The 19,712-nt window shown below is 60.6% G+C and overlaps 1 protein-coding gene across 14 annotated transcripts in view; it reads right to left on the reverse strand.

Annotated features, from left to right (window-relative positions):
* RIMBP2 (RIMS binding protein 2) overlaps nucleotides 1-19,712 on the reverse strand; it is a 236,167-nt gene that overhangs the window by 16,255 nt on the left and 200,200 nt on the right. For 11 of the 14 annotated variants that reach the window (XM_064481317.1, XM_064481322.1, XM_064481320.1 and 8 more), the window contains 9 exons: nucleotides 18,337-19,158; nucleotides 14,638-14,789; nucleotides 13,228-13,689; nucleotides 11,332-11,475; nucleotides 9,304-9,462; nucleotides 6,223-6,846; nucleotides 4,664-4,781; nucleotides 1,383-1,567; nucleotides 611-779 (listed from right to left, as the gene is read on the reverse strand). In XM_064481317.1, coding sequence (XP_064337387.1) covers nucleotides 611-779; nucleotides 1,383-1,567; nucleotides 4,664-4,781; nucleotides 6,223-6,846; nucleotides 9,304-9,462; nucleotides 11,332-11,475; nucleotides 13,228-13,689; nucleotides 14,638-14,789; nucleotides 18,337-19,158 — 2,835 coding nt within the window. The remainder of the gene's footprint in view (nucleotides 1-610; nucleotides 780-1,382; nucleotides 1,568-4,663; nucleotides 4,782-6,222; nucleotides 6,847-9,303; nucleotides 9,463-11,331; nucleotides 11,476-13,227; nucleotides 13,690-14,637; nucleotides 14,790-18,336; nucleotides 19,159-19,712) is intronic. The other 3 variants (XM_031442474.2, XM_031442472.2, XM_031442473.2) reach the window with 1 other exon arrangement.

Consider the following 19,712-nt stretch of genomic DNA (forward strand, 5'->3'; position numbering starts at 1 on the left):
GACACTCCACTGAAACCGAGCAGGACCCTACAGGGCCTTCCTGGGGACAGGACCCCCTCCCCACCGTCCCCTGCCCCTTATTTGTAGAAAAATTTTAGCCTCTTAAGCCTTTCCTGAGTTCTAAAGAGCAAATTTAATCAGAGAAGTGAGAAAAATACAGAAACAAAGGGAAATAGTCAAGCAAGATGAAATAATAATTTAGCCATAAAAATGTCAAGGACCCTTCACTCCTTCTCAAGGGCTGTGGACGATATCCTGAGAGTTGTTCTGCAGATGCTAAAACCCCCACCAGGTGGAAGAAGTTAACTGCTGACCACCAGCACACAGACCCCAGACCGGCTGGAGCCAGAAGGCCCACCCAGTTATCTCACCACCAGCCAATCAGAAGCACGCCCATGAGATGACCAGGCCCCCTGCAGCCCCTCCCTCACCTTGTTTTTAAAGGCTCTTCCCTAAAAGCCATAGGGGAGCTCAGGTCTCCTGAACACAAGCCTCCGGTTCTCCTTGCTGGGCGCCTGCAATAAATGCTGTGCTTTCCTTCACCACCACCTGCTGCGCGCAGACTGGCTTTGCTGCCAGGTTCACGGGGGAGCAGGGGCTCGCTGCTCACCTATTTTCTCCACAGGTGTGTTCAGAGGGAGGAAGCCTTGTCTGAGAAGCTGGTCCATCATCTCCTCGTCGTCTGCTTGGATTTCAGAGACCATGTTGCAAGGAATAAGGCCGAGCCGGGCACAGGTCTCCCCGCGGTAGAAGCCATCAGCATCTTTATCCCCGTAAACCTGCAGTGTGAGAAGCGGGAGTAAGGCGCTGGGGGCTCGGGAGCACATCGGCTCTGCCGAGAGGCCAGCGGACGTGGGGAGCACCGGAAACACATGTGCGTAGCCCTGCCGCAAACCTGCCTCTCCAAGAGCGCGTTTCCGCCCCGGGGCTTCGACAGCCCCGGGCCTCCCACCCCAGGCCGGGGCTCCGCTGCACGCGCGCGTGCCCGAGAGCCCACGCACACTGAGGCCCGCCCCGCGCGGACGGGCCGCCGCGGCCACACGTCCTGCTTCCGGCCGCAGCAAACGGGTCCCCCGTAAGGAGGCGGTGCCACCGCCAGGCATTCCAGAGTGAGGAGATAATCTCCACGGACAGACTGCGCGTGGCACTCCGCGGGGTGAGCGCCGCTGTCCTCCAAAGGCCGTTTCACTGACAAGCATCAGGACCACTTCGGAAGGCGAGTCACCAGCGCCCCGTCGGAACTCCGCAGACTTCGCGCTGGAAGCCCCTCCCTCCCCCGGGAGCACCGCTCTGCGCCGACTGCGGCTCGCGGCCCCTCCCCTCCCCCGCGGGTTAAGGCGCCGGCTGCGGCGCGCCCCCCGCCCGCCCAGCCGTGCCCCCACCTTGATGATCTGCCCTTCCTTGAAGGGCAGCTCCTCTTCTGCGGCATCTGGGTTCGGGGACATGGTGAGGGGGTCGTAGTCGAAGAGAGCCACAAAGATGCGCGCCTGCAGCTCCTCCGCACCGGGGTCCGTCTCTGACTCTTCGTAGAAGTCCGGGGAGAGCCGGCCGCGACCCCTGTATTCATCTGCGGGCGGGTGGGGTGAAGGACAGGTGCTGGTGATGCCTGCCGGCCATCCCCCACCCGCGACCGGGGACGTGCGCTGGCACATGAAATGCGTTTTGCAAAGTGAGGGGAATGGATTTGGCACTTTAACTTTTGTCTTAAAAAAAACAAAACAAAAACATACCTTACTATGCAAGAGGGAATGATCAGATAGATAGCTCAGAAAAGCAAGTAACTTAAAAAACCCAGGCAGCGGGGTGACTCTAGCCACGTGGCAGGTGAAGGCAGCGGGAGCCACTGCGCCAGTGACCCCTGCAAAGCAGGCATGAGCGACGGGAGGGCGGCCACCGGGTCAGGCCCAGAGACCCGGGATGTGCTTGTAACAGGCCCACGCTGCCCCCTCAGCTCTGAATACTAAGTGGCCGTAAGTGCACCCGTCACTGCAGTGAGCCAACGGCCTCCTGGCAGAGTCGAGTTTCAAGTCCACCCACGACCGTGCTTTTTGAAACCCTAGTAATACCCGTGGTATCACCATAGACATGTGCACACCTCACCACCCACGGGTCTGTACTAGGGAACGAGGGTCGGCCAGCAGAGAATACCGTTCCGACCCCACGAGAGGGCTCAGATCAGTGGGGAAGTAAATGAGAACCACTCCAGCCTTCAGAACAAGCCAGCCTGCCCGGGAAAACCTGTCACCAGCTCACAAGCACAGGAGGAGGGACAAGGCCAAGGGGTGGGAAGACAGGAGAGGAGCTGGGGGAAAAGCCAGAACACCCACTTCTTTCACCAGCAGACACGCTGAGGTGAAAAAGAGCATTTTTTTTTCACGCAGGAAAGACTGACTTTTTTAAATGCAGTGAACTAGGGGGCGGGGAGAGCTGGGAGGTAAAGCATGCGGCCCCGCGCGCGAGGTCCTGCGCTCGCTCCCCACCTCACGCTGATGACGTGGTTTTGAATCTGGCACATGTGGAGCTACATAATCTTTGTCTTTTTGATTCAAGAGGGGCTTTTTTTTTTTTAATTGAGGAAACCTAGAGCATATTAAAAGGTATAGCATTTTTTGTGAATGTATTGCTTATTAGAAATACATTTAGAAAGAATACAGTCTGCAGATTTAAGTTCCTCTGGAAAAAAAATGGGCGCTTTTCGAGTACAGCCGAGTTCTGGGCTGTTCATTACTGCCCCCGCACAAGGAAGCGTAACCACCCGGGGCTGGCCGAGACCAGCCTGCTCGCGCGTCGCTGACCGTGCACTCCCCCCCGCCCCACCCGGGTCTGGGGTAGGACTCTCCTCTTTTTTGGTGGCTGCTGGACACACTTCACTCTTGTCTTTTGAAAATACAGCAGGCCGTCCGGTCCATGCGCGGGCCATGCATGCGTGTTTAGTGCCGACGCTGACTGTGCCTGCTGTGTGCTTTCTGGCCCTGCTGCCCGGTAAGGGGTCGGGCGCAGTAGCAGCAGCCCTGTCGTGGGCTTATGGAGCGCTTTTTTGAGTTATATTATTAAGAGGCCTTTTTGTTAAGGTGTTAGCAGAGCATCACTCCTGCGAACCTGGCTGGCGTCCCACTAGGAGGAAGACAACCCTGACCGAAGGGCACTCAGAGACACTGATTCCGCCTTTACTCCCTTGTCCAGGTGCCGGCGGGAAGCACCGTCATTTTCTATTCTATAGACTTTCCTTCTCTGTCCCAGGAGCCTGGAGGAGGCGGCCACCAGACCTCCCCCAGAGGACACCCCTTCCGGGGCCACAACGTGCATTGCCCACCAGGGAACATGGGCCGTTCGTGCAGAGGGCAGTGCCTGTGGTCGTCACTCGTCAGTCATAACCAAGTGAGGGCTTGGGGACCACGTTCCACAGGAGGAACAGCCTCGGACCGGCCCTACCTGGTTCCTAAAGACGCTCGGTCCTGACACGTCGTTTCTGTTGTAAGCCAGGGGACCAGCCCCAACCTGTGCAGCTGTCCCCGAGGGAACCACACAGGGGAACTGAGGCCTGAGGGGGCGGTGCGAGCTCACAGCCGTCAGGAGCCCCGAAGGCTCAGGACGCCCCCGCTCTGAGGGCGCCCAGCGTCCTCCCCGCCTGTGCAGGTTTTGTTATTTTTCAGCTGAAAATACTGTTTTTAAGACTCTTTAATGTCCTATGAAACTTTTACTGATAAAAATAAACACATCCTAAAAACTGTAAAGATGGAAAAGCAAACGTCCCCCTGTTGTTTGGAGCCTCAGGGGACCTGCACTGCTTTTAAAAGGCCTTCATCATTGGCTGACACGAGCAGAGACCAGCACCGTTTAACCCAGGGCCGCTCCCGCGTGGCCAGGGCTGTGTTCCGGGTCTCCCTGGGCTTTGCGGTTCCCTGCTTTGTCTCACGTGTGTGAGCGTGCTCACTGCCGGGCTCTGTGGTCCCGTCTGTGATACTGTCTGGGACTGTCTGGGCCGCGGTTCGTCCCAGTGCTGGCCAGGGGGATTCCCATCTGACCTTCAGCCACGCTTCCCCTCGGGCAGATTGGTTAGAATGAGTAGTGACAGCTTTCAGCACTGCTGGCTGAATTCCAAAAAGTGATTAAAGGAATGGAAACGGCCGCCAGAGGGTGACGTGTGAATGGCGGGTGACCAGATGGACGGGGGCAGCACACCCTTCCTGAGACACATCTGGGCCTCCTAGTGCTTTTCACAGCTTCAGTCCCAGGTGCCGAAGTGCTGCACACATTCGGACAGCTCTGCATCTGCACGGGGCCTGTGCAGACACCAGGAGCTCGGCCACCACCCCTGCCTCCACTGCCCTCACCATGGGCATCTCGGCAGTGCGTGAACTGGGCCCCGCGGGACGGCCCTTTACCATCTCTTCAACGCTCACACCGGCAGCCTCTCCAGAAAAACAAAGTTAAGAAGCTGACGGAAAAGGTCAATATATTCGGAGAATACTTACAAATAGGTTTTCTTTCTCTTCTGCTGTCTCTGCCCTCTTTTGCCATAAATAACCAAGAACTTTTTGTATTTAGTTGAAAATACAGAAAATGGTCCCTAATCTTTTTTTCAAACGTTCAGACCGACGACCAAACAGCCATCTGCTCTGTGGGTAAAAGAAAGAGGGAGGCCTCGATCGGGCCCACTGACCGGTAGGGGGGCCCATCACTGGCCGGGACCTGTGGGGGCCAGCGCTGCCGCGGGACAGCCTCCGGGCCACACGATCCGCCCTCCCAGCCCGTCCTGCAGACACTGGGTTTCCTAAAATCTGAAGACAAAACAAGAACAAAGTCAGAAGGCTTGGTAGCTGTGGGAACCGAAGGATCAAGTCAGCCCAGTCAACCCCAATTAGAAGCAGAAGCTCTAAAGGCAACTAAACGTAGCTTTTAACTGAAAGGTTAGCTGAAGGGCCCGAGAGAGCAGCGCTCCGTCCAGGCGCTCGCCTCTGCACGCGGCTGCTCTGCGCTCGTGGGGGCGGGGCAGAGAAGCCCCGGGAGGCTTTTTTTTGCTGCTACTGCTGCTGAAGCTAGATATTTTGAACCAAAGTGAGAGTTACTTAAATACGCCTCTTTCCTGGTCTCAGGGCAGCCTGCCCACCTCCAGTGACCACAAAAGTGGGGAAACACTGCATTTCCGAGTGCCCTGCTTGGACAAGTTGTCCATGAGGCTACCGAAAGCTCAGGGACGGACGTTTCCGTGTGTTGTCAGCTTTGAAGCTCAGGGCAGCGTCTTGGCCCACATCCAGACACACCAGTCACGTTTCAGGGCTAACCTGAGTAGCTCTGCTTCACAGATACGTGCACCTCTGATCTGCACTGAAGGTTAGCATCGTAAAAGAGAATCAAACCAAAACCTCCAGCTCCCTGGCGCTGGGAATCAGGAAATTTTCAGGGAGCCAGGGGATGAATCCGGGCTGGGAGTTCTGGTGCTCAGCATGTTCCAGGCGGGGAACAGGCTGTGGCCTGTGGGGGGGTCGGCGCCCTCTTGTGGCCAGGTCGCAAACTGCACCGGCTCAGACCCAGGCCTGGCACCCGGGGGGGGGGGGGGCTCACCTGTGTTTTCAGGGGAAAGTCCAGCATGACAGGAAGGAGGACACAATAGGGAGATGAATGAAGCCTGGAGGGAGTCCCTGCTCTTGAACACACTACCACGCCTGGAAGACAAGGCACGGGATGTGTCTAGAGCTGATGATAGAAAATTCATTCTGAAAACTGGTCGCAGGAAAGAAACAGGGGAAAAAAAAACCTTTGGGAACAAAGGCAAAAATGGATCTCTTCAATAACTGTTCTCCCTTTTTTCTAGTTATAAAGGCCCAAACCAACCACAACAGAAAACCAAAACCACAAGAGAAAAACCTTCAGTCCCACCGTAAAGTCAAAAAAGGCCCTGTGGTTCATTTTGAAAAGTATGTGTTGCCAAACTTTTGGATAATCGTAGTTCAGCTAACCCTTAATTAAAATTTAGATTCAGTTGTCCTTTAATTAAAGCAGCCATAATCACCACTGATTTGGGAGTGGGGGAATCATTATTCTAAAGCAAAGAAAAGAAATCATCGCAGGGTCAAAAGACCGGGAAGCTGAATAAAGCAAAGATGCATGGAGCGCTGAAGCCAGCCGGCAGACCCCCGGGATGGACACCAACATAAACCAACAGGGTGAGAAGATGGACTGGGCTGGCAGGCAGATGTGAGGGGAGGCCGCGTCACACACCCGGGGGGGCGGCTGTGCGTGCTGGGCAGTGGCCCTGCTGTCGGGCACGTCTGAGCTCTTCCTCCAGGCATCCTGGGCATCTTCGAGACCCGCGGGCTCCTCCCAGCCGCACTTGCCGGGGCGGGGTCTCTCTGGGCTCGGGGGCGCGTCCTCGCTCCTGGGGATGCCGCCAGGCTCCTCTTGCTCCCCAAAGTCCTCTTCGATGCTGCTCTGCCGGGTCAGCGTCCGGCGCCGGGCCAGCAGGGGCCTCGGGCCTCTCCTGCAGGGACAGCGCCTGGGGCCCGGGCTGCACGGGGCAGCCGTGCTTCGGAAGCTGAACCACAGCTCCTCCTCTTCGCTGCCACAGTCCAGGCCGCTGTCTGGGCTCCGGGTGGCCGAGCGGCTGAACCGATAGCCTCTGTCTTCCAGAAAGAAGTCGCTGGCGGCCCTGCGCTCCGCGGGGAACCTGGGCGCACTGGCCCTGGAGGAGTGCCCTACGCCCTGCTTGTGCGAGAGCTCGCAGCGCTCTGCGTCCTCCTCCGCCACTTCGGGGATACTGAAAAGTTTCTTACTGTGGTGGGTGTGCTGGGGGTACTCGGGGAGTTCCAAGAAAGCTGCCTCAGGGGTCCTATTCCTAGGGCACTCCTGACGGGGGCAGTGTGTGAGGATGGGTGCCGGGAAACAGTGTATGATCAGACATGAAGCGGGCAGAGGAAGGAGAGAAAACACAGAATTAGTCTCCGAGGCGAGGGGCAGAAAGCATGCTTGTACCCATGGGGGGCGATGGCACGTGCTGGCCGAGCTCTGAGATGAGAACATAATGGGTGGGGCGGATGTGCCGGGGCAGGGGAGGGGCACACGCAGGGGCCGAGGCCACCTGCGGAGACAGCCATGCAGCTCAACCAAGGACAGAGCGGCAGCCGGGGCGCGGGGAGCTGGGCGCAGGAGGCTTCACGGTGACTCAGGCGCTGGGCTCTGCGAGGCGGCTGTGCCGGGCGGGGGTGGGGGCACCTGAGCCCGCTGCCCTCTGGCTGCACCCTCAGAAACTCAAAAGGCAGTAGCTGTGGGGTGCTGGTGGCTAGAGACAATTCATAAAAGTGACCCGACTGAACCAGGACCCTCACTGCTGGAGGTCGTCCAGCGCTCGGCACCTCCTGAAATCCAGTCTGGTCTGCTGACCTACCACCTCTCTCCCTGGCTTGGGTGTGAGCATGTGAAACTGGGGACCTGGGCGCTGAGCCCCCACCCTGGTCCTAGGAGGTCTGTGCTCCATCCACGTCTGTCCCTCTGGCACGCCTGGACTCCAAGCCCCGAACGAGCAGCCGCGCCCCCGCCAGCACGGGCTGCAGGGCCCAGCCTGGGAACGGCCACCCAGAGGCGGCCTGATGAATGTCGGGGGTGGACACAACTGCCCGCCCATCCTTGCATGTGGTTCTCTCTGCAGGGACCTCCCTCGGCCCAGTCCTCTGCTCCCATGGAACCAGGAGTCCCTCTTCGCGGACTCCAGGAAGCCAAGCCCTGCCTTTCGTCCTGTCAGAGAGGGAGCACTGGGGTCTGCAGCCCCCGCCGCCCTGCCAGCCCGCAGCCCTGAGCACACAGGACCTGGCAGTTCGCCTAGTGCAGCAGCACCTGCTGAGCGCCTGGGGCCCCGAGTGCCGGGCATGGAGGCGGGCGGCACATGCTTCTCTCATGGATGTCTGTTCTGGGGAGTGTCGGGGGAAGGGCAGCAAGGGAGCAGGGCGGACCCCCAGACTGTGTCTCCCCGCAGCTCTGACCTCCCCGTGGCTGCTCTGGGGCCAGGGCGGTGCTAGTGCGGCTGGGTTGGCCTTTCTCCCTGCCCTTTTCTTTCCACACAATCCATAGAAGTGCGGCCCCCGCCCAGAGGACGGGAGGGAAGCTGACATGCTTCACCAGCCCCGCCATGAGCCCTGCGGGCAGCTGGGGAAGCTGGGGGTTGAGGGGCCGGGTCAGGCGGGACCACCGGCAGCTTGGGGCCTCCCTCCGCCAAGAAGGGTCCCTGTGAATCCTGCTGGACGGTGGCTCCGGGCGGCCGGGGCCGGGGGAGGAGCGCAACCGTGCAGGTCTGCATAGCGACCTGCCATGCTCTCTGGGGACGGAGCGTCTCCAAGGCCCTGAAGGGGCCTCTGCTGAGAAAACAGAAGTCAATCTAGTCTGTGCAAGTGGCTACCGAACTAGTAGCCAGATCTGGGTGCTGCTTTCTGTCCACCATTCAACACGCACGGCTCCACGTTCTCCGAGAAGGCCTGGGGCCAGGCACGGCAGCCCCAGCAGGGGTCTCCCCACCGAGGCCTTGTTCAGTTGAGAACCCATAGGCCGCACCAGCTCTCCTGCCCTTTGTCTGTCTACCCCCCTAGGCTGGGAGCAGCTGCGGGGGGGGGGGGCAAGTCCATCCTCACCCCCAGCCTGGTGCATAGCCGCGACCAGCTCGTGCCGGGCGAACAGACGTCCGGCAAGAAAGGCCAGCAGCAGCCGTGGCAGCACAGCTCCCAGGGGACCAGGACGCACACCCAGGGCGGCTTCCTCAAGCTCAGTCTCTGCTAAGGTGGCCCCCCCCACGTCAAACCCCCACTGACGGCCACACCAAAGGCGGAAGCAGAGGGTGCAGGGTCTGTCTCTGGTGGGAGGTGCCTGAAAAGGGGCTTGTGTGTGGACCCCCCTGTCCTCCAGGATGGCCGACCCTCCTCTGACCTCCTTCCGTGCCCCTCTCCCAGCCCCCCGGCAGGGCCTGCCTCGGCTCACCCCACCATGGGGCCTCCGCACGGCCCCAGCTGGTCCCCCACGCACCACAGTCTTTGTTCTATTCTTTCCAATTCAGTTCTTAGTACAAACTGGGGTGTCCCTGGGGAGTGCCAGCTGGATTCTCCCAGACGCCTTCAGCTAGGCTTGTGGCAAAGAGGAGGGACAGGAGGGCCGGGAAGATCCCGAGTGCAGGGTCAGTAGTGAGAAAGCAGCCCACCCACGTCTGCGGGCTCTGCTTGCTGGGCAAGGCCCCTCTGGGGCTGGCCTGGCGCCCCAGCAAAAGGAGGGGATGGGGCGCCGGCGCGGCCGGCGTGGAGGGACCCGGTGCCCCTGCGCACTGACCTTGAGGGCGTTGTGGGCCGTGCCGCTGGGCCGCCGCCGGCCCCCATCTTCCAGCTGCATCTCAGAGCAGAGCTCCTCCTCGTCCTCCTCCATGATGTCGGACAAGTCGGACCCCCGGCTGCTCTCCGTGTGGTAGTCATCTCCGTGGCCACAGTGCGGCTGGGGCAGGAGAAGGGGACGCAGGTGAAGGGGCAGCCCCCGACAGGGCCCCCCTGGCTTTGCCAGCTCTGGGCTGGGACAGTGTCTGGCTGTCTGCATGAGCCACGCACCTTAAAGGTGAGGGAACCACGGTCCCCCAGCACGCGGCGAGCTGGGGTGGCAGGGAGAGGACCAGACCCGGCCTCCCAACTCCCAAGGCCAGACGGGAGTGGGCAGAGGCCCTTGGGCTCTGAGCAGGACGGCACCACGGGGCTTACGAGACACATGGGGAAGCACCGCTTTTCTGGGTCCTGTCAGCACCTCCAACTCAGTGGCTGGACAAAGGATCAAGCCAGAGGTTGCAACTCAGGTGGCAGCAGGCTTGGGACCTGGGGAGCACGTACACTGTGCCTAGGGTCGTGCAGGAGAGGGTGCTGGGGTGGCGAATGGGTGCGTGTGCACCACACAGGGACACTCAGGAGTCCTAGGACTGCCATGGAGTTGGAAACACACACGCGCACACGCCGGGGCATCTGCGGAACAGCCTGGGGAAGACCGCGTCGATGGGCGCACGCCGGGAAGTCCGGGTGCAGCCGAAAGGTTTGACTGCAGAGCAAGAGAAGGCAGCTTGCTCGTGTGTAAGCCGAAGCCTCTGCAGCCGACGGGGATCTGAGAAGACGGGCTGGCCCCCAGCCAGGGGTCCCGGCCCCCACCACGCGGGCACCCGTCACTCAGCACGGCCCGTGTCACCCCATGCCGGCTGCACGCCCTACGTGCACAAAGATGCTGCTTCTGCTGTGTGTGTGGATTAAGAACGGCTGCTGGAAGACTTTTCTAACAGACGGAAGTGCCTGAGGAGAAACCCTCCTCTTCTCACCCCTCCCTCCTTTCCTTCTTGGGGAGCTGTCACAGGAGAATGTGACGGTTGGAACTATGGCAGCTGCTTTGTAACCATGAGAAAAAGGCCAAAAGAACAGAAGATTCAGAACCTGAAGCCCAGACACAACTGAGCAGCAGAGCCAACCCTGTAAACTTCCCCGAGACCTCCCGCGATGCTGGGTAGCGAAACGTCTGTGGCACCTTCGTCACTGTTAGTTGGTTGTTCTGTTTCTCATGTGCAAGCTAATGCAAATACAATTACTTTAATCTTATCGAACCTGATGACTGGAGAAGCTGGGTATCTTGCCTACTAGCAGTAGCAGAGCCAGGAAGTGACCCCAAGTCTGTGAGGGTCCAAGGCCCTCTTCCTCGAGAGGCTGAGCCCCAGCCTGGCTGTTGAGGCAGGTGCTGAAGGGACTGAGGTGTCTTCCAGCTCTGACGTCTCAAGGTTTCAGGACCCTCCAGGCCCCACCCTTCCTGCTGTCCAGTGATAAGTCCTGAAACCACTCAAGGACATTTCCACCAGCAGGTGCATGAGCGGAACGCTGGAGACAAAACCCACACTGGGTGCATCTGTCACTCGCGGGCCTAGTCTGGAAGGGGAAGTGTCCCTCTGAGGGCAGGATGCTGACCGTTTAATTTCTGAACCCCCATGACGGCTAGCATGCAGCAGATGCCCCACAAACTTCTGCCGGATTAACATGAGTAAAGACATTGCAGGTTTTGCCTAAACTGAGACCAGGCGGTTACCTGCAGACTTACTGAGCCACAAAGTCACCCCGGCACCCCCTGGACACTCGCGCAGGGCCATCGGTGGGGGAAAGCCTCACCGTGAGACTTTTGAAACTGTCCCCAAATGAAGTCACAAATGCACAGGCCTTGTGAAATCTAAACTCCCCAAGCCACCCACGGCCGCTGTAAGCTGGGCCTGCACCTCCCCCTCGTGCTCGTGGGCCTCGGGCGGCCGAGGCCCGGCACGCACCACCCCGCGGGGGCTCGCGGCCTGCTCACCGGCTTGCCGAGCTCGGAGCCCTGCAGGAAGTCGTCCACCGAGGTGCCCCTCCTCCGGACGTCGGGGGACTCGTAGCCATCCTCCTCGTCAGAGTTCGCGTACTGCCCGCTGCTCCGCTCCAGGAAGATGCTCCTTTTCTCTAACTTGGAAGAGAAAGGAAAGAAACGGGTGAGGGGAGGTGTCGGGAGGTGCCAGGTGCGGGGAAGGGGGGCGGGGTTCCAGGCTCCTCGTCTTCCAGGCGGCGTCCTTCCCTCCCCCAGCCCCGCGGCCGCCTCGGAGCCCCAGGGTCACAGGACTTGGGCTGAGTGAGCCAGTGCACTGGCTGCAGGTGAGCCGGCCTCCCGCCCTCCCCAGAACTAGCTCTGGCCTTCGCTGGAGCTCAGGCGCAGGTGCCAAGGAAAAGCTCCTCTTCCTCAGTTGTCACCTTGGCCTGGCTCTTGATATGATCAGTGACCCTTTCCTGAAAACGGAAGCTCAGATGTTTGCTTTCCCTGCACACCTTCTGGAAGAGGAGCCAGGCTGGAGGGCCAGCAGCCCCGGGCATTCCTGGGCCCAGTGTCTGACTTCATCCCAGTCTCGGGGGTGCTGCCTGGGGGCCTCAGGGTGGCAGGATGCGTGGCTGCCACCTGAAAGGGGAGGGGGGCAGCATTCACCCACCGGCCCCTTCCTGCCCACAGGCTTTGCCAGAAGCACTGAGCCTGAACTCCTGCTTTGTGGGCCATGAGAGCACAGGGGCCGTGGGCCCATGGCAGGCATGCATACTGTGAAGCTGAGGGCACACGGTGCTGTCTAACTGCTGACAAACTGGGAGCGTTTGCATCAAAGCCTGGATTTCCAGTTTCCAACAGGTACTGGAGTGCTGCCGCAGGCTCATCCCTTCCAGTTGTCCTGGCCGTGGCCTGCATGCCCCAGTTCCCAACCTGGCCTCCAGGACAGAGGCGGCCTGGCCCAGCCCCAGGGATGCCCAGGAAGCGGGGGTTTCCCAGCACCGGCCTGGGTATCTCTCCACCTGCATCTCAGAGGAGGCACTAGCAGGGTCACTGCCCTGGAGAAACGCCTCAGGATGGCCGGGCTGAGAAGACCACTGGCCACCACTGTCCCCTCTGCTAGGGCCCTGACCTCAGGCTTGCAGCACACAGGCTGGGTACCCTGGTAGATGGACGCGCCCAAAGAAGAGGTGGGGGGTTGCACCAGGCAGGGAGGGGCACAGGGCCTTGCCCAGCTCCAGAGCCTGCTCTCCTAGGCATCCTTTGTAGATGCCTCTTAAATTTCACGTATCACTGCCCCTGCCGTATGGAATATGGCCCCACCACCATCCAAACAGCCCTCCTCCCCATAGCCCAGACAGTTCCAGGGACAGGCATGCCGATACATTTGCACGCATGCAATTCTGTATGTAACCGTGTCGGCATACATACGTATGTGTGTACCTACACACACGTGTAAATACGTCCATCCCTATGTGTGTGTATGTGTACACACACACACTCAAGCCTCAAATGGGCAGAGCCAGGAGGGCAGCCTCATTTAGGAGGACAGGTCCCAGGAGGCACCTCTTGGATCCCTGGACACAGACCAATGCCCAGTGAGTGGGATGCTCGCAGCCCGTCTGCTAAGCCAGGCTGGGAGATATCCATTTACTCTGGTTATCCAGGTCCACGTTTACGACACAAAAACACAGTGTGGCTCCCTCAGGATCAGGCCTAAACCGCAGTCCTTGGGGGGAACTGGAGGATAAACAGGTGTCCTTCCCCCCAAGTCACGGCAGCCACCCCGTGTGCTTCTCTTCACAGACGCGGGTGCTGGTGGGGTGTCCCATCCCGGGGGGCTGGAGGGACGGAGCGCGATCCACACAGCCCGTGCAGCGGAACCAGCGAGGAAATGGCCAGCCTTACCCTGCTGCTCTCCGCCACCCTCTGCGCAGCTTCCCGGGCCATGGCCTTGGCGACGGAGCTGGAGACGGGGGTGCCCTGCGGCTGCGGGAGGACGCGGCTGGGCGAGGGCGACCTCCTCCCGGGGCCCGCGCCCTGCAGGCCGGGCGGCTCCAGCATGTGCCCGTGGGCAGGGGCGGGCGCCCGGCTGAGCCCCCAGGCCTCGTGCAGCTTGGCGTGGGGACCCAGGTGCTCTTCTTTGGTGTCGGGGGCTCCGGCACTTGCTAATGGCTTCGGCGTGGGAGCAGTTCTCGGGTAGGGGGTTGGAGGCACCAGGAGGTCGGGGGGAACGGCAGCGGCGGCAGAGTCTACGGACTCGCCCTGCGCAGAGAGGGTCCGCACGGTCACGCCCTTGGCTTCCAGGCTCCGCAGCCGCACGAGCTCCACGGCTGTACTGTCCGCCGTTGGGGAGATGATCTCAGCCACCTGCGCACAGAGAGCGCCACTCACTGGCTGCCCGGGCCCCGGGCCCTGCAGACCCCTCGCCAGCGGCCAGGGGTCTGGCCGCCCCCCACAACATCCGACTCCAGCCAGGCTGCGCAGTCTGCAGCCCCTGCTCCTGCCCAGCTGCTGGAGGTTCGCAGGGACGGCTAAGCACACCCTCTGCTTCCACACCCGGAAGCAACTCGGAAACGAATGCGGGGCCACAGAGGGATCAGGACACCAGGCTTGTTACTGCCAAAGCTCTGCACAGAGGAGGGCCAGGCAGAGCCTGTGTCGGCTTCCTGCTGCTGCGGGGGAGACAAGACAGCACAGGGCCTTTTCTGCAGGGGAAGCCCTGCCCGGTGGGCCTCCTGCGTGCACGGAGCGGGGGGCATCCTGCAGGGGCCCCTCTCCCAGAGGGAACTCAGACACGTGCTTCTGACACATCACCTCCTGGTCTAGGGGACAGTGGGGAACCGACAGAAACCTGCTCAAGCCCCTCAAGGGCAGCGTGTCTCTTTCGTCTGCCAGGAGGGGTGGCGCTGAGCTGATGGGTTTCCCTAACACGGCGGGAAGGGCCCTGCAGTGTTTCTGAGGCGCCTGGACCTGCGGCCGTCCGGCCGAGAACCAGCTTGGTGGAGTCCTCAAGCCTACGGAGGGGGCTCAAGATCGTGGGACTCAAGAGAGGTGAAATGCTTGGTCCCTGGGGGAGGAGAACAGGAAAGGTCCAGAGCAGGGCAGGCAGTCAGCGCGGGAGGGGCAGAGAGCATTCTGGAAAGGAGGACGGGGCAGGAAAGGACGGGGGTTCTCAGTGTTCCGCAGCCCGGCCCTGGGGTGCCGGGGCAGCTGGTGCTTAGTAAACACTGGCGGGCTGAGGAGAGGGGACACCAGCCTTCAGCGAGCAGTGGGCGGGCGGCCCTGGGTGCAGGCGCAGCCCCAGCAGAAACTCACCCTCTGCCCTTTCGCGTACACGCCATAGCCGGTGACGTTGGCCCCGTTGGACAGTCCGGTAGCCGTTAGGGCAGGCGGTTTCCAGGACACCTGGATGGTGGCTGGGGTGGCCCCGGCTTGGACGGTGATGTCTTGTGGGGGGGCTGGAGGACCTGTGGGGCAGAGACAGAGAGATGTTCACAACACGGCCCTTTGGCAGCCGAGCCGCTAACGCTGGTGGCACCTGGAAGATGGTGGCATCTTTCAGCGAAGCCTCTGGGGGAAGGAGGGAGAAGAGGGTGGAACAGAGTGGGGGGCGGGGCAGAGCAGCAGCTCCCGGGGGCCCCACGGTGCCCCTTGAACTCCTGCTCACTGACCTCCATCTCCAGGGCAGCCTGTGACCCCAGCCTGGCCAGTTGGCCATGAGACACCCCCTCCACCGTCACCTCTCCCCTCCTCTTCTGCACCACCACCCCCTACCCCCTAACCCCGGCCCTCCCTCTCTCCAGCAGACTTGGGAGCATGTAGGCTGGACCACACATCACCCATCTTGCCACCTCGCTGGTGAGGACAAAACGGAAAGCTGGAGAGAAACAGGTTCTGATGAGGCCCGAACCTGGACCCGGCTCCGCACACCCAGCAGCCCCAGCTGACTCGCTTCTTTTGTGCCCAAACCACCTTGAACCGTGCTCATTGGGTCTCCCGAGACCGTCCTAGGCGGTCACTCCCAGCAACAAGGAGGCAAGGGTCACGTCGCCGGTCACCCCGTCAGCTCCTGGTCTCACTCAGCAGGAGGGCCCGTCTGCACCCCAACCCATGGGCGCCTCCCTTTCCTCTGGTGCAAAACTCCCAGCACCCTTGTGTCTGGAAGTATGGAAACTTGTATTTGGAAAGGAACGTAGAGGCATCAGGGGGAAGGCTATGAGCGTCACGTCCTCCAAGGCCTCGCTCAGGTCCTGGGGGCGGCTTGGTGGGGAGGGACGGCTGCAGGCTGAGGATGTCTTACGCGCCACTCCTCGTTTCGGACGCTTCAAACAGCCCTGCAAGTTCCTCCTCAGCTTGCAGAGGAGGAAGTTAAGGTCGCAGGGAAGCCACTCGCTATCAAGCGCTGGCGGCAGGACTCACGCCAGCGCTCGCCTGCGGCTCATCTGCGAAGGAAGGTGCGACCCCACCCTCAGCACATGGTGGGTGATACTGGGCTTCAGAGCTTCTGCCCAGCCTGGTTCAGAAGTTACACTCCACCTGGACAGTCCACTCAAACAGGACAGACAGCCTTGTTACACTTTTTTTTTTAATTGAAGTAGAGCTTCTGCACAGCAAAGGAAACCATAAGCAGAACAAAACGACAACCTACAGGATGGGAGAAAATACTTGCCATTGGATTCAACTGACAAGGTTTAATTTCCAGAATATATAAACAGCTCATACAACTTAACAACAACAAAAACAAACCCAATCCAAAAATGGGCAGGAGACCTAAACAAGCAGTTCTCCAAGGACGACATACAAATGGCCAGTGGGCACATGACAAAATGCTCAGTATCACTAGGTATCAGAGAAACGCAAGTCTAACCACAGGGAGGTGCCGCCTCGCAGCAGTCAGGAAGGTTTGCTACTCTTAAGAGCGAAAGTCAAGAATGAAACTGGTCTGGACCGGGCTGGGCTCCGGCTCTTGAGATGAGAGCGGCCACAGGAGAGGCCAGGTTCGCTGGTGGAGGAAGCTGTGTCCTGCACTCCAGCCCACCCCTCCTCCCAGCCCAGAGCGGGGCCGATGGTGAGAAGAGCTGTGCTGACGCCCACCACGCGGGGCGTTTCGTCCCACCACACACCCGGCGCCGGGGCTCATGCTGAGCAAGGTTCAGAGGCGGCCCTGCCCCCACCTCTCACTCCTGTCGTGGCCACGGTCAAAACTCTCCTCCCGGACGGGCAGCGGAAGTCACCTGCTGTGGACTGGATGTCTGTGTCCCCCCAGACTCCCGTGCTGAAGTCCTAAGCCCCAGCTGATGTTACTGGGGGGTGGACGTCTGTGGGGGTGACTGAGATTAGTGCCCTTACTAAAGGCCCAGAGAGCTCGCGCCCCGGCGTCCACCAGGGGGGGACACAGCGAGAAGACGTGGTCTGCCGACCAGGAAGTGGGCCCCACCAGACACGGAGTCTGCCCCCACCCTGATCTTCGACTCCCAGCCTCCAGAACTGCAAGAGGTAGATGCCTGCTGTTCACAAGCCCCTCAGTTTATTTTGTTACATCAGCCCGAGCTGACGAGACACTCAGGAACTGGGCGTGAACCTGTGGGGACGTGCCTCGGGATCCAGGCCTCCTGCTGGGTCTCTGTTCCTCCCCACCTCAGCGTGAGCTTCTCCACGAAGCCCTTCCCAGCCGTCCCAGTGGACATGCTCCTTGCCTCTCCTCTGAGCCCAGTGGAGCCCCTAGGTTTGGGGTTTCTCGTTTCTTCCCCCCCCCCAGCACTGACCACAAGGCTTCACGGCAGACATCACTGTCCCAGGATCCTCAGCAGACACCCTGACAGGCAGGCAGGAAGCCGAAAGTCATCGTCCAGCACGAACAAACTGACCTGTCACAGATCAGCACCTACTCAGACACGCTTGCTCCTTGAAGGCGTCTGTCCCACCTGCCCCCAACCTTGTGGTCTGTAGGTCAGACTCTAGCTGATGACAGATTTCAAAGAGGCTGGAAAGCACAACGAAATAAAAAGCAAAGCCACCGCGAGTTGGAAAGCCAATCCCACGTTAGATGGGAGCCTTCATGCGCCCTCTAGAGATGATTCTGGAGGACGACCGAACTGTCTGCACAACGGCTGACCCATGAGGCTGGGCGGGGCTGGGTCCCCTGTCACGGAGACAAATCCAAGGAGGGTGTCAGGACCAGCATGTCAAGGGGATGAGGTGAGCGTCCCAGGACTGAGAACAGCCCTAGACGAGACAGAAGACGTCCTCAAGCACTTGTGCACACGGGACCTTCTTTGCTCCGAGAAGCCTGGTCTTCCCGGTGTTCAGGCTCCCAGGCCGGGCACAGCCTCCTTCCCGGCTTGGAAAGGCTGCCTTGTCCATGAGCCCAGCAGAGCCCCACATGATGGAACCTTCTGGAGGCAGAGGTGGCAGCTGCCCCTTAACCTAACAGCTCTGGGAGCCTATGAAGCAGAGGAAGAGCTGACCCAGGAGGCTGGGCCATCCCACCCATCTCTTTACAGCTTCCCGGGAGGGAGTGGGGGGGGAGGGGGCGTCCCTCCCTCCTCCTGTCACAGCCGAGAGCACAGAGGGGGTGCCCGGGACCCAGAGCGGCACCGCAGTGGGACTTCCTCACAACAAACTCAGCCACCCGTGTTAGATATACGTGTGCACCGACAGGAAGACACAGCAGAGCAGAACGGTTCTGAGACGGCTGCGGGCATTCGCTTCTCCAGTCCACCCCCTGAGCGCACGGCCAGAGGACGTGCCGCCGGGAGGCGGAGCTCTCCCACCCGGTCCCCCGGGAGGCCGTCGTCTCCTGCTGTCTGCGGTGGGGTGAGCCTCTTGCAGATAGATGTTAAATGTTTCTAACAACGTGGCCCCCGGACACAATCCAAGTCCTCTCCTCTCTCCTCCCCTCCCGTCATCTCTCTCTCTCTCGCTCTCTCTCTCTCTCCCTTTCATGCACCCGTGCGTGCACACATGGGGGACACCGGGGGGCACCTCCCTCGGGGCCGCCGGAGGACAGCTCACCTGCAGGCAGCGTGGAGAACTCCACGAAGGCCTCCTTCCTCTCCCTCTGCTCCAGGGGCAGTTGCCACGGCACCTGGTGCGGCCTGGCCAGAACCTTCACCTTGTAGGCCATGTTGGGCCGGAGGTTCAAGAACTGGTACTTGTATCTGGCAGCCCTGACGACGTCGAACTCCTCCTCATTGAGGAAGATCACGTGGCTGTAGTTGCTGTTGGTGGGCAGCCAGGAGAGCTGGGCGGAGATCTGCGTGATGTTGTCCACCCGCAGGTGGGAGGGCGCCACCACCACGTCCTTGCCCACCAGCAGCGTGCACTGCAGCGCGTCCGAGCTGCCTCTGCTGGTGACGCACTGCACGGACACGCGGTAGGTGCAGGCCGCCGTGTTCAGCTTCTCGATCAGGGCCTTCGTCCGGCTGCCCAGCGTGAGGCTCAGGCGCATCTCCTGGTCCACCAGCACATTGTAGCTGCTCACCGTCCCCCAGCCCGGGGGCCCGGCCGGGGGCTCCCAGCCCACAATAACACTTTTGGCGAGTTGCTTGATGAGGGTGATTTTCCGAGGGTAAGGCACGATGTCTTCTCCAATGTCATCAATGTTGACGTCCAGCGTCCCCGCCCCGCTGTCGGCGAGGCCGGAGTCCGTGAGCGTCGGGGAGTGGAGGTCCAGGACACTCTCCCCTTCCAGCGGGGAGATGCCGATGCCGGAATGGTTGATGAGGTTCTGCTCCTGGTCACTCGCCAGCATGCTGGCCAGCCGAGACTCACTGTCCTGGACAAAATCCACGAAGTTGGAGGGCACCAGGCCCCTCTGCCCATCCAGGAGTTCGCCTGTTGGGCACAAAGACACTGTTAGGGCCCGACCGTCACATGGGGGCCTGAGGTCCTGCCGCAAGTCTGCATCTCCCCCGACGGGACCCTACGGAAAGTAACGAGGTTACAGTGGGATCCTCAGCTCTTAACATGCACCACTCAAATGTCACCTCGCCTGGACCCCGCCCCTGCCATGGCACCCCAGTACTTGCCATCTGCCACCCTCTCCATCAGTTGTCTGGCTTTCTCCGCGGTGCCCACGGCACCGTGTTCATTCAGCTGCACACGTGGACTGACTACCCCTCCAACTGTGGGCGCTGCTCTGGGAGGGCGTGGGCCTGCGTCCCGCCCGCTGAACTGTCCCAGAGGGATGCCCGGCACACAGCAGATGTGCAGCAAAGGTTTGTCAGAGGACAAACAACATGTAAGCCACATGGGTTTGGAGATGAAAAAAATGACACCTCACGACAATTTCCTAGTGAGTGATCACACAAACAGGAATTAGAAGGCGGCTTCCCCCCTGCAAAGGAAGTTCCGTGTCCACCTGCGTGAGACTCCCAGCATGCGACTCC

This window comes from Camelus dromedarius, chromosome 31 (assembly GCF_036321535.1).
Source record: "Camelus dromedarius isolate mCamDro1 chromosome 31, mCamDro1.pat, whole genome shotgun sequence".
Taxonomy (NCBI): Eukaryota; Metazoa; Chordata; class Mammalia; order Artiodactyla; family Camelidae; genus Camelus; species Camelus dromedarius.